This window comes from Solanum pennellii, chromosome 10, assembly GCF_001406875.1.
Source record: "Solanum pennellii chromosome 10, SPENNV200".
NCBI classification, from domain to species: domain Eukaryota; kingdom Viridiplantae; phylum Streptophyta; class Magnoliopsida; order Solanales; family Solanaceae; genus Solanum; species Solanum pennellii.
This window is the reverse complement of record NC_028646.1, coordinates 78,827,103-78,843,527: the sequence shown is the minus strand read 5'-3', so window position 1 is coordinate 78,843,527 and position 16,425 is coordinate 78,827,103. Positions and strand designations below refer to the sequence as shown.

The 16,425-nt window shown below is 35.1% G+C and overlaps 2 protein-coding genes across 2 annotated transcripts; one reads left to right on the top strand and one right to left on the bottom strand.

Moving 5' to 3' along the window:
* The first annotated feature begins 392 nt into the window (after window positions 1–392).
* Window positions 393–4,721, top strand: LOC107001619 (phosphatidylinositol 4-phosphate 5-kinase 6-like). Its single transcript, XM_027912533.1, has 8 exons — window positions 393–1,783; window positions 2,422–2,589; window positions 2,677–2,836; window positions 2,971–3,087; window positions 3,171–3,364; window positions 3,513–3,646; window positions 3,822–3,900; window positions 4,168–4,721. The coding sequence occupies exons 1-8, from the start codon at window positions 558–560 to the stop codon at window positions 4,454–4,456; spliced, it is 2,367 nt and encodes a 788-aa protein (XP_027768334.1). The 5' UTR covers window positions 393–557; the 3' UTR covers window positions 4,457–4,721.
* Window positions 4,722–7,877: 3,156 nt separating this feature from the next.
* On the bottom strand, window positions 7,878–16,210 carry LOC107002223 (protein SMG7-like). Its single transcript, XM_015200157.2, has 8 exons — window positions 15,975–16,210; window positions 14,239–14,327; window positions 13,376–13,984; window positions 13,090–13,212; window positions 11,421–11,653; window positions 9,447–11,337; window positions 9,193–9,331; window positions 7,878–8,466 (listed from the first exon to the last, which is right to left on the bottom strand). Exons 2-6 carry the CDS (start codon window positions 14,305–14,307, stop codon window positions 9,468–9,470), a joined length of 2,904 nt encoding a protein of 967 aa, XP_015055643.1. The 5' UTR covers window positions 14,308–14,327; window positions 15,975–16,210; the 3' UTR covers window positions 7,878–8,466; window positions 9,193–9,331; window positions 9,447–9,467.
* Window positions 16,211–16,425: the final 215 nt, after the last annotated feature.

The following is a 16,425-nucleotide window of genomic DNA, read 5'->3' as shown; positions in this document are numbered from 1 at the left end:
AGATTGGAGGCTTGCCAGCCTAGAAGCTTTTCGGTCCATTTATGTAACTCGTCCTCATCAATTCACTCTCAATTTACCCTCCGTCACTTTTACTCTAGTTAGATTCGAACACATGAACACTTGAGATTCTTTCAAACCATCTAAAATCACTAGGCTACAACACCTTACACTGTTAAGGATATCCAAAATATGCTATAATCACTTTGTGTATCGTTATACTTATATATAAGATATTATTTTCCGAAAGGTGTCCAATTAGACACTTTCACTCTAGGGTGTCAAAGTACTAGCAAGTGTAACAATTACATTCAAAACAATATATACTAAAAAAATATATATTATTTTAAAAAAAAAAAAAGTTGTAAAAAATTGAGAGAATGAATACAATATGTTAATGGTTTCTGTTAATTGTCTGTTTTGTTACATCACACGTAAGAGAGGATAGAGAAAGAAGACAATATTGTTGGATCAAGAAAGTGTAACAGAGTGATCTAATTTATTTTTTTTCAGATTTTTGATGAAAAAGGATTCATGTTGATCTTGAAAAACAAATAATCATGAAGGCATTGGAAGCAACGGTTAGAAAAACACAATTGGTAGCTAGAAAAAGAGCACATACAATATTTGGAACGTATGGACCAACAACACAAATTGATGAAGGTGAGTTTAATAACAATAGCAACATCAACAAAGAAAAAGAAATAGTGGAAGAAGAAGATGTACAACAAGAAGAAAATGTTGATGAAGAAGATTACTACCATCCAATGAATGGTGAAACATATCAATTAGAAAAATTTCTATCAAATGGAGATTACTATACGGGATATTGGGTCGATAATTTACCTAATGGACAAGGTAAGTATTGGTGGACGGATGGATGTATGTACGTAGGCGATTGGAGTAAAGGTAAAATGAAAGGTCAAGGTGTATTTAGTTGGCCTTCTGGTGCAATGTATGAAGGTAATTTCAAGAATGGTTATATGGATGGTGAAGGTACTTATACAGCACCAAATGGTGATACATTTAGAGGTTGTTGGTTAATGGATTTAAAACATGGAAATGGTGTTAAAGAATATGCAAATGGTGATTGTTATGATGGTGAATGGTGTAGAGGATTACAAGAAAATAATGGTAAGTATACTTGGAAAAATGGAAATTATTATGTTGGTCAATGGGCTAATGGTACTATCTGTGGTGATGGAAAATTGTATTGGAAAAATGGTAATTTGTTTGAAGGCAACTGGGAAGATGGATTGCCTAAAGGCAAAGGTACTTTTCATTGGGCTGATGGAAGTTATTATATTGGCAATTGGAGTAGAGATCCTGATGAATTGAATGGAACTTTTTATCCATCTGAGTCATTGTTACAAAGGGGAAATTTTGAATGGGATCCTCAACAAGTTTTCAATGTTGATTTGATGGGATGTACTATCTCACCAAATGATACACTTTCAGTCTTGCCTTCACAGAAGAAACTCGCTGTCAGGATGTCATCGTCAAAGCCTGTCGACAACAGTAGGACGACCAGGAGGATGTCCATAGACGGTTCAACTGATACTGAGTTTAGTAGAATACAGTTATCAGATGGAGTTGGAACAACATTAGTTGCTACTACAAGTAATTCTTGTTCAGATATCGACGCAATGGTTGCTTTGCTAGAATCTGATGGATATAAAAGTGGGAGTCCTATTAAGATTCCTAAGGTTGTCAAAAGGCAAGGAATCACAATATCTAAAGGGCATAAGAATTATGAGCTTATGCTCAATTTGCAGTTGGGAATCAGGTAGTTAAATTTTCTTTCATATACAGTTTTAGTTTCTTCAGAAAGAGATGGTAAAGTTGTCTCCGAGTGATCTATAGGTTTTAGCTGTGAAATCAGCCACTGATGGTTGCGTGAGGGTAGGCTGCATATATCACACCCCCTCAGAATGGGATCCCTTCCCTGACAGCCGGATGCCTCATGCACCGGACTGCCTTTTTTTACAGTTCTAGTTTCTAGAGCCCTGGAGAAACGGTAAAGTTGTCTCCGTGCGACTTATATGTTAGGGGTTCTAGCTGTGAAATCAGGATAGGCTGCATATACCACAGCCCCTTCCCCAACCACAGGATGCTTCGTGCACGAACTGCCCTTTATTACAGTTCTAGTTTCTATATATGTACTAACCAGATAAAACATATTTACATAATGGATCACTTAATTTTATATAATAAGCATTTATAAACATGAAGCCTGGAAAAAAATGGTAAATGACTTGCTATGATAAATGAAACTACACTGATAATGTGAAGTTTCTTTATACAGTCGGTGTATAAAACTTATCGAAAACCTGTAAGCATCTGTCATATTATTGCGCGTTTTCTAGACTGAGAAGAGTATTTTTTGTTTGTTTATGGTACCTTGTAATGTGAATAACCATATAGGCATACAGTACAAAAGCTTGGCCCTCCTCCAACACTCGATCTTGATGCATCAGCTTTTGATCCGAAGGAGAAGTACTGGACAAGATTTCCACCTGAAGGATCCAAGAGTACGCCACGCCATCAGTCTTGTGAGTTCAGATGGAAAGATTATTGCCCAAAAGTTTTCAGGTAATGATGCCTCACTATGCAATGTTATCAACTTAGTATACTTAAAGAACAAAAAGTAAACGTTATATTCGACATGATACTGTCCAGGGCTCTGAGAACGTTGTTCAAGGTGGATGCAACGGAGTATATGTTGTCTATTTGTGGCCCCCTTAGAGAGCTAAGCTCTCCGGGAAAAAGTGGAAGTTTCTTTTACTTGACAAATGATGATAGATATATGATCAAGACAATGAAAAAGGCAGAAGTAAAGGTGAGGGACAGAAAGACTCTTTCTAATAGACCCTCGGCTCAAACTTTTTGAGCACTGCAGTGAAGTCATCGTTTCTTCATTCTGCAATTTACATGTTCCTTTCTGATTTTTTCTTGTCAATGAATGATCATTAGGTACTTTTAAGGATGCTAAATGCCTATTATGATCATTTTCGTGCTTTCGAGAACACCCTTGTGACTAGATACTATGGCCTGCACTGCCTGAAGCTAAATGGACCAGCTCAAAAGAAGGTATTTTTGCATATTATGCATTGAAATTGAACACTAGTTAAGTTACTTACCAAAAGAACTTGTCTGTTCAATGGTTTAACTAGGTCCGGTTCGTGATCATTGGGAATCTCTTCTGCACCAATTACACTATTCATAAACGCTTCGACTTGAAAGGATCAACTTTTGGTAGGATCACAGATAAACCAGAATCAGAAATTGATACAACAACTACTCTTAAAGACCTTGATCTCAACTTCATATTCAAGTTACAAAAATCATGGTTTGAAGAGTTCCGAAGGTAAAATTTGTTTCTTCGCATTAATTCCTTATTATTATATCAATACCGATATCTAGTCTCAATTGGTATTGCAAGAAAGAGCATCTTGAAAGCATTAAGTTTAAATCCTGAATCCACCTCTGGCTCGAAAATTTCTTTGATATTGCAGGCAAGTTGATAGGGATTGTGAGCTCTTGGAACAGGAAAGAGTAATGGACTATAGTCTTTTAGTTGGTGTAAATTTTAGGGAAGGAAATGCTAGTACTGGATATCAAACTCCTTCAGGCTGTAGGACGCCTATCGGTTAGTTCTGATCTTATAACAGTTACACATTTACATTTGTCAATACTACGCCTCAGTCCCAAACAAGCTAAGCTCGGCGACATATCCCAACTGCTGATTAACTCTCCTCATAGTAAAGGCTCAAACTTTATTGTAAGAAAACAAGAAACCATCATTCTTTTCCTAATGTTTGCAGAAAATGGAACCACAGACGCTGAACCAATTCATCGGTTTACTAAATCAGATGTGGATCTATTACTTCTTAATCCTGCAGGGTAAGTTTTTCATCTGTCAAGTCTGCAATCTTCTCAATAAGTAAACTTGACATTTTAGTCTTCATGTAGTAATCGAACTAGGACTGAAGATCATCTCTTCTAAGCTGTGTTGCTCGGACTACCTAAAAATGTTGTCGTTCCCCTGTCAAGAAAAATGCACTACTAGGATCTGACAGCACATCATCTTTGAAGAGTCTGAGCAACACAACTACTAAGTACTTTTCATCATCGAACGTGCAGCTTATGTTATGACTTTAAGTAATGCAGGTTGACAAACACAAGTTTAGGAATAAACATGCCTGCAAGAGTTGAGAAGACATTCAGGAAAAATGACTTGGATTTTCAGCTAATAGGAGAACCAACAGGGGAGTTGTATGATGTGACACTATTTTTCGGAATAATTGATATACTTCAAGACTATGACATTACCAAAAAGCTTGAACATGCATATAAGTCTATACAATGTGATCCAAATTCTATCTCAGCAGTTGATCCAATGGCATATTCAAGGCGTTTTCGCGATTACATATTCAAAGTTTTTGTAGAGGACAATTAATAAAGGAATTTCATACTTGAAAGTTTTAAATTTGTTTAGAGGAGTTCAAGCTGCAAGATGGATCTTGTCTTGTGAAGGATTTCAACATTTTTTGTTGTTGAAGCTTAGAAGAACTCATGCTTCATGGAGTTTTTGTCTTGTGATTCTGAAAGTTTTTTTGTTAAATTATAGATATATATACTATTTTGATAGCAATTGTATAGAAAAAGTTGTAAAAGGATTGATGCAAATTAACTTTGTCTTGATATTAAGTTTTAATTGTCAATTGACTAGGCCCCTCAAACATTATGAGTTCTTTTTTTTCAGTATGGTTCATGAACATATGATGTTTTGTTCTTTTTTTTGGCTTTCCATCTGGAGTCTGGCATCCACGTTAACACACTATTAATTTAAATTCGCATCACGACCCACTAAAAGGGCAAGTTAACACACTACTAATTTAAATTCGCATCACGACCCACCAAAAGGGCAAGTAGTAGTGGATAGTTTATTTTTGTTCTATTTAATCATATATTATTATAAGTGGGAAGCTCTAAAGTGTAAAGTTAGATTACCAATTTACCCCTATACAAAATAAATCATATAGCATCTCATTAATTGTTAATTAGATATTAAACTTTAATTACCTCTTAACTTGCTGAATATAAAAAAAAAACTGAAAAAATATGAAAAGTCAGTCACATTATTACATTACATTATTTATATAAGTGGGAAGCTCTAAAGTGTAAAGTTAGATTACCAATTTACCCCTATACAAAATAAATCATATAGCATCTCATTAATTGTTAATTAGATATTAAACTTTAATTACCTCTTAACTTGCTGAATATAAAAAAAAAAAAAAACTGAAAAAATATGAAAAGTCAGTCACATTACATTATTTATCATAGTCAACCATTAACATTATTTTAAGACCTATCCGAACTAAATCATTGTTTTAAGAAGTCCAAAAAAATTAATTTAGATACATTATCCAATTAAATGTGAAATTTTAAGACATTAAAGAAAATGGAAGATAAAAAGATGTATGTCTGTTTTTAAAACCTCTTAATTAGTTTATTAAAACTCTTGTCTCTTCATTTGCCTATATTGAATAAAGATGATTTTTTCAAATTTATAAATACAAATATTGAATAATATGAAACAAGCCTAGGATGAAAGGTTTTTTAGACAATTGATAATCGCAAAATCCATACTTGTATTTGATCTATTCATATTATTTTAATTTTAGATTTCATGATTTATATGTATATCACATCTAATTATATTTATGTTTGTCATATTTTCTTTCTCAGCTTTGGGGGCATCAAGATTACCACATCAATTGTGCATTTGTGATATGAGGTTTAAAGTTTCAAAGAGAGTGTAAGTAATTTTATTTTAGTTTCTTCAATATTTTATAGACTTATTCATTTCTTTAGGTTAGAATATTGATTATTTCAGATTTGCAAATTCTTGATGATTATGAAGTATCTTGGAGTGGTTATGTTATATTAATCTTGATCTTGCTTTGATTTTTGTTAGCTTTTCTCAGGTTAAGGATTTCAATTACGGATCTTTCATGCTTCAAGCCAATGACAACTCCTTTAAAGCAAAGTTTTAGGACATATACTTTTATGAACCAAGTTTAACCTAATGTGGATACCAAGGTCGCACCAGTAGTTATAGGACTGACAAGGGCTATTGGGCCTAGAACAAGCAATAGGACCAGGTTAATTTGGGATACGGGTCGAGTAGTGGATGTGAGAATGGTTCCATCAAAAGGTGCAACAGTCACTGATTTAGGGATTATGCATATTGAAGAAAATATTTTTCGTCTCCTCTTCTTCTAGAGTCTAAAGTTTCTCATCTCCTGTTCTTCTTCTATCTTTAATTATTTGTTATTTCAATATTTCCATTATAATTTGGTAGTTCGATTATTGCAATCAGAATCTTAAGGTTGTAATCGTATTCCACTGTTCTTATCAATATAGTGAGAATTTCGATTTGTTAGATATACAATAGATTTTACATAATTTGAGTTTGAATAAAAATTGTCTCAGTTTCTCCTTATTATATATTATATGACTCAATTTGAGTTTCTCCAATACTATGTGAATTTGTTACAATATAATCTTGTACATTATGATCTTGAAGTAGGTGTTTATTTTTTACCTTTAGTATCTCCTCCCCTAATAATGTTTTTATATGAAACACAATCAATAAGAGATGATACAAATCTAGAGACAGTTGAACAAAGTCAATATGATTATTATATAGTTTCCTTCATATAATAAAGTTTGATCTATATATAGATTTTTGTATTCATTTCATATTTTGCTAATTGAATTTATATTTTCTTTTTTCAATTTTTGGTGTGTATCTCACTACAAGTTTTAACAATATTTATATGGTTTAAGTTTAAACTAATTGACAGAGATTATATTTAATTACCTATTGAATTATCATTATTAATATTCATAAGTCATAACCTTCATGCTTTTCTATTTGATTTATACTTTTGTTTGACTTGATGGAGAAGACTTTTGAATTTTGATTGGATATGAGAGAAGGTGACAAAAACTCGGTAAATTATGTATTGATTTTGTATTCTTTTTTCATATATTTATTGTTATGATTAAAGTCTTAAAGAACAATGTGTATGCTGATTTTTTTCTTTCATATTTAGTTTTTTTATGTTTACTCTCTATTAGTCTTATTTAATTTAGTTTTCTACAAAAAAAAAAATATTGTCATAATATTTATTTGAGATTGTTCCATTTTAGTACTCATTACACACATATTTTCGTCGAATCTAACCAATTTATAAAATATTGCATGGAACACACGTGCGAAGCACGTGTCCATAAACTAGTCTCTTATAAAAGGCAAGTGGTAGTGGGTAGTTTGTTTTTGCTCCATTGAATTACGCAGTTCGAAGTTTCTTTATAAGTGAGATCCGAAAAGGATACTTACTATATATACGAAAAAAACCCTAAGTTACATAAAAAAGATTATTTTCAAATATTAACATTGCTACATACATCCACTTATTTGTTTGTTCCCTTCTAGATGACTGATTTTGATTTTTGCTATATAATATTCATCAACCAGGATTCAACTTCTCTAACTGAAGTCAATATGAATCATCTCCTTTGTCTTATTACTTATTTTATATATTTTTAAGTAAATGGGTTATAAACACTTGAAAAAATATTTAGATAATTTTTTTTGAAAAGATTCTTTCGACACACTTTTATTGAAGTTAAAATAACAAAAATAGGGTAATAATCTATAAGTCAAAGATTCCACACTTGAATGACTTATAAGTCATAAGCTATAAACCTGTCCAAACGAGGTCTATGTCAATAGAATTTGAGATTTACATTGATCCCTCATATTTAGCGAAAACCGGGATAAAATTTTATAAATCAAATTATCATTCCGAACCAAACATGGGAAATGATATTTGCAATAGCAAGATTTATAAGGGCATCATGTCACCAAAAGAAGTAACAAAACATTATTTAACAATCCAACAACAAAAAGAAAAACTGTAACAAGAACAATCCAGCAATTTGTCCAACAGAACAAACATAACAAGATAATTGTTGCCACTAAGACACAGTACCATCAAAAGAAAAGGGTTGAGATAGCCATAGGCTAATACTTATTTCCAACTAACAACCACAAAGTACTCCAACGATAACAAATCCTTCTCCATCATCTTTACGCAAAATACTCTCAGAACTTCACACAAGGCAGATATGGAACTGCCAAGATATCTAACCTTAATTGTGTATTGTAGAAAGTTGCTCACAAGTAGCAGAACTCTTTTTGTCGAGATCATTTATAAACCATGGTAGATTTACTGTTGCTTCTGCTCTAAACAGATATCCACCAAAGCCTGATCCCTCAGCCGTACAATTATCAATCCAACCAAGACAAGGTTTCTTAATTCAAAAGCTCCCAAATTCCTGCACCTACTAACCTCGGTCTCTACTCAACCAGTTTGAATAGCTCGGCACAAGCTGCATCAGACCCAGAGAGACTTTAGTGGTTAAGATGATAACAGAAAATTACTACATTTGTAAGCATGGGAAAACTTGACATAGAAATCTCCCAATAAATTGACGTTGACAAGAGGGAGGTAAAAGTCTAAGCAGACATTGGAATTGGGCAAGTTAAACGCAGACAAGTAAAACATATCATGGAGGCACTGCTATTTTATCCCCAATTCCTCCAAGTTCAGAAGGAAAGAGATGCACGCATCCAGATCTAACTATTCATTGCCCAGACTCCCCGAGGAATAAAAGGAAAAATACCATCACAAACCAGGCCGGTGTGAGACAACTGAGACATGGTATAGGCAAGTGCGTAGTAGGTTATAGTAAATACATGATCTTAGAAGAAAAGAAAAGGGGGAGGGAGAGGTGTCCAACAGAGATCTGTCCAGAAAGAACCATCTTTCGTTTGTTTTGAGTATGTCCCGCATGATCAAGATAGAGAAATGAAAAGGGGAGAGAGGGGAAAGATATGAAGCCATTAGCTTATGTATGACATGTGACCCATACTGCCTAATCATTGACATGCAGCTAATTGATAGCTGGAACATCTTCATATGTATGGAAAGTTAGATGGAGGACCCTGTCTTATCCACTCAAGTATGATTGTTTTGGACTAAGAAAAATTACTCACCAGGTCAAACAGTAACCAGAAGGGGGAGAGAAACAGGGAGATAAGGTAGCAGAAGATACCTGCTCAATAGCGAGTGCCAGCAACTATCCAAGACCATCCATGCTGCAACAAAAACATAATAACCTTGGCCATACTGCAATATGATGATTGAACTTTGTAGCAACAGGCTAGCGGTCATTCTCCCCAGTAATTGTTAACCTGTACAGCATTGGGAAATACAACTAAGCGAATGTATACTATGGTATATGGAAGAACACAATAATTTGTTTCAAGTAACTTAATGAATTAAAAGAACAAGGAAGATGCACTTCACCATCTAGTCTCACTATCCACGTCACACAAAGAAACGATCTTGCCACAGGGACTGTCCTTGATACTGCTGAGGCAATCCAACAGATTGGTTATTTGCTTTCTGGATATCTGACTGCATGTGCAGAGAGGGCACCTGCTTCCCTGGGAAAGGAAAGCTAATCCCGACTAAGCTACTATTGCTTACAGAGTGATATGGTTGAGCTGAATGATTGTCCGAGTTTTTGTAAACAATGCTCTGATGTGCTGAAGGTAACTGATATCCATTCAACCAGCTATAATCATCCATACGAGGGATGGGGTTATTTTCATTTTTAAGTGTCGAGGCAAATGAAGAGTCATCTACTTTGGAAGAAACAGAACCAAACCCTGGAGGTGGACCCAGATGCCTACCAGGTCGGCACACTGGATTTTTCTTCATTCCTGTCGGAGTAATTGCTAAAGATTTCATTGACATGCTATCGGAGAAAGCTACGGAGGGTGCAAGTGAACTGAAGGTAGATGACATAGCAGCCTCAGGAACCTGGAAGTGAATATTATTTGCAGTGCTGAACTTCACAGACTGTGGCAAAGGAGCTGAATGTGCTGCTGCAGGTGACACCATTTCTGGATGATTTAGCAACTCAGCTTCTGTCATTAGCCCATTTCCTGTCAAGCTCAAGCCACCCAATCCATTCATAAAAGCACCTTGCTCTACAGACCACATTGAAGTACTTGGTTGGATTGCCTGCATATATTGGGTATTAGTAAGAGAAATGCTTGTTGGCAGCCTTGTAGTACTCCAACCATTCTGCAACCTCAATCCATCGAGTGCAGATGGAAATGGCCCCATCTCACAACACGAATCAACACACTCCATGCTAGCACCAGAAGAAGCATTGACAACACTAATACCAGATACAGGAACCGCTGAGGTCATAGTACTTGAAGAGATGTCATTAGATTTTTCTATCACTGATGGCTTAAAAACAATAACTTCGTCTTCTTCTTCACATTCCACATACAATTGCTGCTTCGGCAGAAGATCTCCCACAGTCAACTGTCCAGCATCTGGACTTTCCAGTTCAATACCACTTAATTTGGTATCATTTAAGCCATTAAGTAGATAATTATCAGAAGTTTGGGGCTCCATACCAATGATAAATTTCTTTCCCCTTGTGTCAAAATATATTCCTTCTTCTCCAACCCGGACCACAGTAGCAAGAACCTTTCCAGCTGCAATCATCCTCTGAAGACGGCACTTCTTCTCTTTACTTCCACTATCACCACCAAAAGAACATTTCCTTGAGAAGTCAAGGATAAGCTGTGCTGGAAGAAGAGGAACAAATCCTCTGAGTTCAAAGTCTTCCGGCAACGCAAGACGATTGCCAGTCTCACCTTCATCATACCTGCTCATATTGAAAAAGCATGTTTCATCTTCATCTTCATCGACAAACTTAGACCCAGTTGACATTAGCTTATTAAAGAAACTTATACAGTTCTTCCAGAAAAAGGATCTAGCCCTAGCTTGGTTTTCCTCTGATTCATTACCAAGTGCAATATCTTGATGGCAGGCTAACCATTCTACGAAAACCAAAATACCAGGCAATAAGAAGCTTGATGAGGGATCCTTTAATTGGATACATCTCTCGACCAGATGACCCATGAACTCAAAAGCAGCAGTAAATGCCTTCTGCAGAAGAACTGATCTTTGTAGAATCTCGGCATATGACTGATTATCATTTTCCCTAATCACATTATGGATGGTGAATATTAAGATGGCCACGAGCCTGACAATTGCCAGTCTGCAGTCAGCAGCAGTTGAACCAAAATTATACTTCTCATCAGACCCAGAAGAGAGAAGCTCAAGCAGATCATTCTTAACCATCAACAACACTTCATCAAAGGTCTCCAAGCTGAGTAAAGATTATAAGAAGATAGTGTCATTACTAAGTTATGTTATCGTCAGTATCATATTATTCATTAGACAGGAACATACCTAGTGCGCGTGAAGAGAATGCCATTCAACCGAACATACCCTGTGCTAAAGGTTTTGAAGATTTCAGATGTACTTAATGCTTTTTCCTTTGGTAAACTTGCCTCAACCTTTCCATCTTTCAGAGACGGCCTTGTTTCATATTTACCTCGTCCTCTACCAGTTGTTCGGGAAGGAGTTACCTTGGTAGACGAAGCCTTAGCATCCACTGGCAGCTGGGAGAAATATTGACGATTCTGCCATAACAGAGAAATCAATTAACACTAAGACCATCCACATAGCCAACAGTCCAAACGGAAAGAGAACATGTGCTAAAAAACTTCTACAAAAATTTCTCTTTCGGGCAGAACTTGAAACACTTACAAAATATATACTAGATAATCACATCTTGATCACTCATTGACAAACCAGAGAAAAAAGGTGCAAATTGAAGTTCACGCTCCCAGCACAACTGATAGATGAAAATCAAAGTTCCAATACAAGATCACAAGAACTTCCTACAAATAGTATTTTATTATCTGTATTTTTTAAAAAAACAGTTCATAATGATACTGTTTAACATAAGCTACACCTATGTTCTATGTCATTCTTCTCTCTTAATAATACAGTAATTCATATTTCTTTTTCATTTTACCAATCCATATAAGTAGTTTATCACCCTCAAAAGATTAATAGTAAATTATCTTGGATTGGGTAAGTAATTACTCTTCCATGACACAAGAAGCATAATGAAGCTACTTAGTACACGTCAGGAAAAGGGACAAAGGGAAGGGGAAAATATAAGCAACCACAGAACCAAGGCCGGGAGAAAATAAATAAACCTGTATAGATTAAGCATACAACAATTGTTGATAATAACACTAACAATAATAGGATTCCAGATATAGAAACATACACAAGTATTGACATGTATTCTTTTTTTCTCAAAACAAAGTAAAGGTTTAATTGTGTGGGAACCCTATTTAAGTGATAAACAAATATATTTAGAGAACCTACACAACAAGGTTCTCTACACATGACACGAAATTGTCTACATAAACAGGAACAATTATTGGCATACTTATCCCCAGTCGCTTTTCGCAGGAGACTTTTAGCTTACCCAATTCCTCTTCTTTTTTTTTGTAAATTTCTAATCATGTTTTTGAAAATTAATCACTGTTAAGACTTGGGATAGGAAGCAAAATACCTACCCAGATCAAAATTTTAAGGAACAAGAGACAAAATCAAAGATGCGCAGAGTCGCCTTATAATGGTGGGAACAGTTGATCACAGTACACCAATAAGACAAGAACGGAAAATAGAAGACAATGTTGCATAATTAGAATCACTGAAAAAGTTTATTATTACAGACCTAACAAGTTCAGATTGGATCAATTTCCTTTTACTTTATTATCACCTCTATCAAGAATGGAACTTTCTCAACCGTGGATTTAATCATCTTATGTTGGGAACGTCCTTAGTTCCTTGATTCATTCCAAGGCGGAAAATCCACAATTTGAAATATGATTATTTGGTTATGCCTTTGGGATTGGCACAACAAAGCTATTGCGACGTCTCCAAATAACTTTTTCCAAGTAACAAATGTCAAGAAGACAGACGACAGAAAGACACATTTCAAAGATCTGATGCAAAGATGAAAGCTCTTAAAGCAACAACTAAATAAGTTGTTTACCTTCTCAAATGCAATGATCAGGTTGTCCCTTGCAGTCGTAAAAGGATTCTCTACTGCAAGACTACGAAAATACCGATAGATTGCCACCAACTCATCACTGGAATAGAAGGCCAATATTGCAAGCTGAGAAAACACAGAATCAGCAATTTTTACATAAGATATCTGTCGCATAGAAATATTAATCAATGATCAGTTATTGATCACTATTCTCTAACTCCAACCCTCCAACAGTAGAAAAGATTTGTCAATGGTCATTCAGAACAAAACCAAATAAAAAAAAAGATACCTGATGATGAGGGTTGCCACTTGATGGCCACAGTGAAGAAGCTTGCGTGTAATAACTTGATGCTGCCGCAAGGTCACGAGCTTTAGAGTCACCCTCACCATATAAGCCTCTGTACCGAGCAAGATCACCCAGATAAATCAAACAACGATGGCAGGATACCAAGCCTTTCTTCACCTCAATAGACTTATTAGCTTCATTAGAAGAAGGAATCTGATCCCCTGGATCATCAGAGAAACCTCCTACTGTCAGGCCATACTTTGCCCTGATTTTCACCATCAAATCATGATAAAAGCCAGTTGCTTCTGACAGAAAAGTCTTGAACTGCGTGCGGATCTTTATGAAGTTATCCGACCCGTTACGAGGTGGACCTTTCCCAGTCTGAGAGGTTGATCCACTTGAAGCTATTGCAGCATTGAAGCGTGCACGCAGTTCTTCAATTCTTCTATAATGCAACTGCCACAAGGCGTACTCTATTTCATGTTGTTCAGAAAAAGCATGATCCTCAAGGATGATAGCTTCATAGTTTTCACGCATTTGTTGCCATGCGTTGGGGTCAGAAGATACTCTAGCTTGTGCTGCTTTCCTACGCTTGTTATCCAGCTCCACATTCTTAACAAAATCAACGAAAATGTCAATTACATGTTCCAAACAAGAAGATACATAGTACTATCTCTAAGCATTAAATGAATACAACTCATTGAACCTGCATATACAACAAGAGCTTGTGCAGGTCAATAAAAGTTTTAAACATAAACTATGTATGTGAGTCAGTAATATACTCACTATCTTGGTCTTATGATAAATCATTCTAGATATCCATAATTCCAATTAAAATGCAATGAGGCGATACAACTAATACCGACCTTGTTGAAAAGCCGCTGAACGCGTTCCCGTGAGGAATGATCTAAACTGCTATCCATCTGAATGGCCATTATTCATCAATCTATCCAGTCTTCGGCACCATAGCACAATCAGATATCAAGAAGGGAAAATGTGAAAATAAAAGAGGAAAATTAGAAATGCAATCATTCACACATTAAAGAAAGATACATTGTACAAACCAGAATAGAATTCGGAAATGAATCTAGGCGAATGTACATAGCAGAAAGGGTTTCAAAATGGTCAACAGTCGGTTTTTCTTCTTAATGTAGATAATTTAAAGGCAGATTAAACCTCAACAAGCTAACAATGATATCTATATGGCCATAACAGATACAAACTGCAATTAATGACTCCTTTAAAAGGAATAAACAAACAACAAATCTTCTCCAAGTAGATACAAAACCACAATCCAAAAAAATCCATATACTAGCTGAACAGATACGACAACCAAATGTACCGATCTACCCAAAAAAACAACCCATGTACCTGATTTTTCTAAGATACCATCAACAATACAACGCAAAAAAGTCCAAATACAATAAAACAATAACCCCATTAATGTCACCGCAAAAGAAAGTATTAAAAATATCGTCAACACCCTAATTAAATAACAAAAACTTGTAACATCAATCAAATTTCAATTCAATCATGAATATCACCAATCAAAAAATATGTTTTTGCGTGTTAGCCACATATCATCTGTTGCGCTGTCACCACTAGCCCAAAACCCTGGGGACTTGACTACCTTCCTCTATCTTGGCAGCATAACCTATAAACAAGACTATATTTTTCGACATACACTCAAAGAACAACTCATAACCTGATTTTCCAATGATTCCATCAGAAGTATAACAAAAATATGGAATTCAGAAAACCCCCAAATGCCAAAGGGTTTCAAAATGGTGAACAACTGGTTTTTCTTCTTAATGTAGATAATTTAAACGCCGATTAACACTCAACAAACTAACAATAATATTTAAATGGCCATATAACAGATATAGGCTGCAATTAATGACTTCTTTAAAAGAAATAAAGAACGACAAATCTTCTCTAGAGTAGATACAAAACCACAATCCTAAAATATCCATATACTAGCTGAACAGATAGGACAACCAGGTCTACCCTTCTCCACATAAATAGCCAGCTTTTATGTTGGGCTCTCACCACTAAACCAAAGACTTAGGGGGCTTGACTAGCTTCTTCTATCTTGGCAGCAAGGTATATTAACAAGACCTATTAACAGGACTATATTCTTCCAAATACACCCAAAAAAAAACACATCTACCTGATTCCATCAACAATACAACAAACAGGTGGAATCCACCCCCTCTACCCATCTCTACTTAAATAACCGGCTTTTCGCACCTAAAGCACACGTCTTCTGTTGAGTTCTCAATACTAGACCAAAAACCCTAGGGGCTTGACTACCTTCATCTATCTTGGCAGCAAAACCTATAAGCAAGACTATATTTTTCCAAATAAACCAAAAAAATTCACCCCATATACTTGATTTTCCTAAGATTACATCAACAATACAACCCAAACAAAAAAATCCAATACAACAAGCAACAAACTCATAAATATCACCGCTAAAATATCAAAAAAATCGTCAACGCCCTAATTACATAACAAAAAATTGAAACATCAATCAAATTTCATTTTGATCATGAATATTAACCAATAAAACAATACGAAACAGAAATTTCGAAAAAATTACCAAAATCCGCTGAATAGATCCAGGGAAATCCTCAGATCTCCCTCGAATCACCTCGATTCTTTCAATTAACAGAAATACCCTATGTATTATGTGTATGTATACGTATTTTCGCTATAAAGATGAAGAGGAAAAACTAGGGTTTCGAAAATTTAGGGCCAATTGATGAAGAATGAGGAGGAAGAAGAGGAGGAGAAGTATAGAAGACTTTTTATTTATTTATTTAACGTGAAAAAAATCATCAATTCATCTAGATGGTTTAGGACTCTATCTAAGCCCAATTGTCTTTTTTGTTTAATAGTCCGTAGAATTTTGCACGATATGGTATCATGACATGAAATCAGTATTTAGACATGTAATTTTACGCTAATTTCATATTATGAGACGTGATATCATATTCTCCAAAAATAATAATTATATGAAATTATCACATCATGATTTAGTTATTTTAATA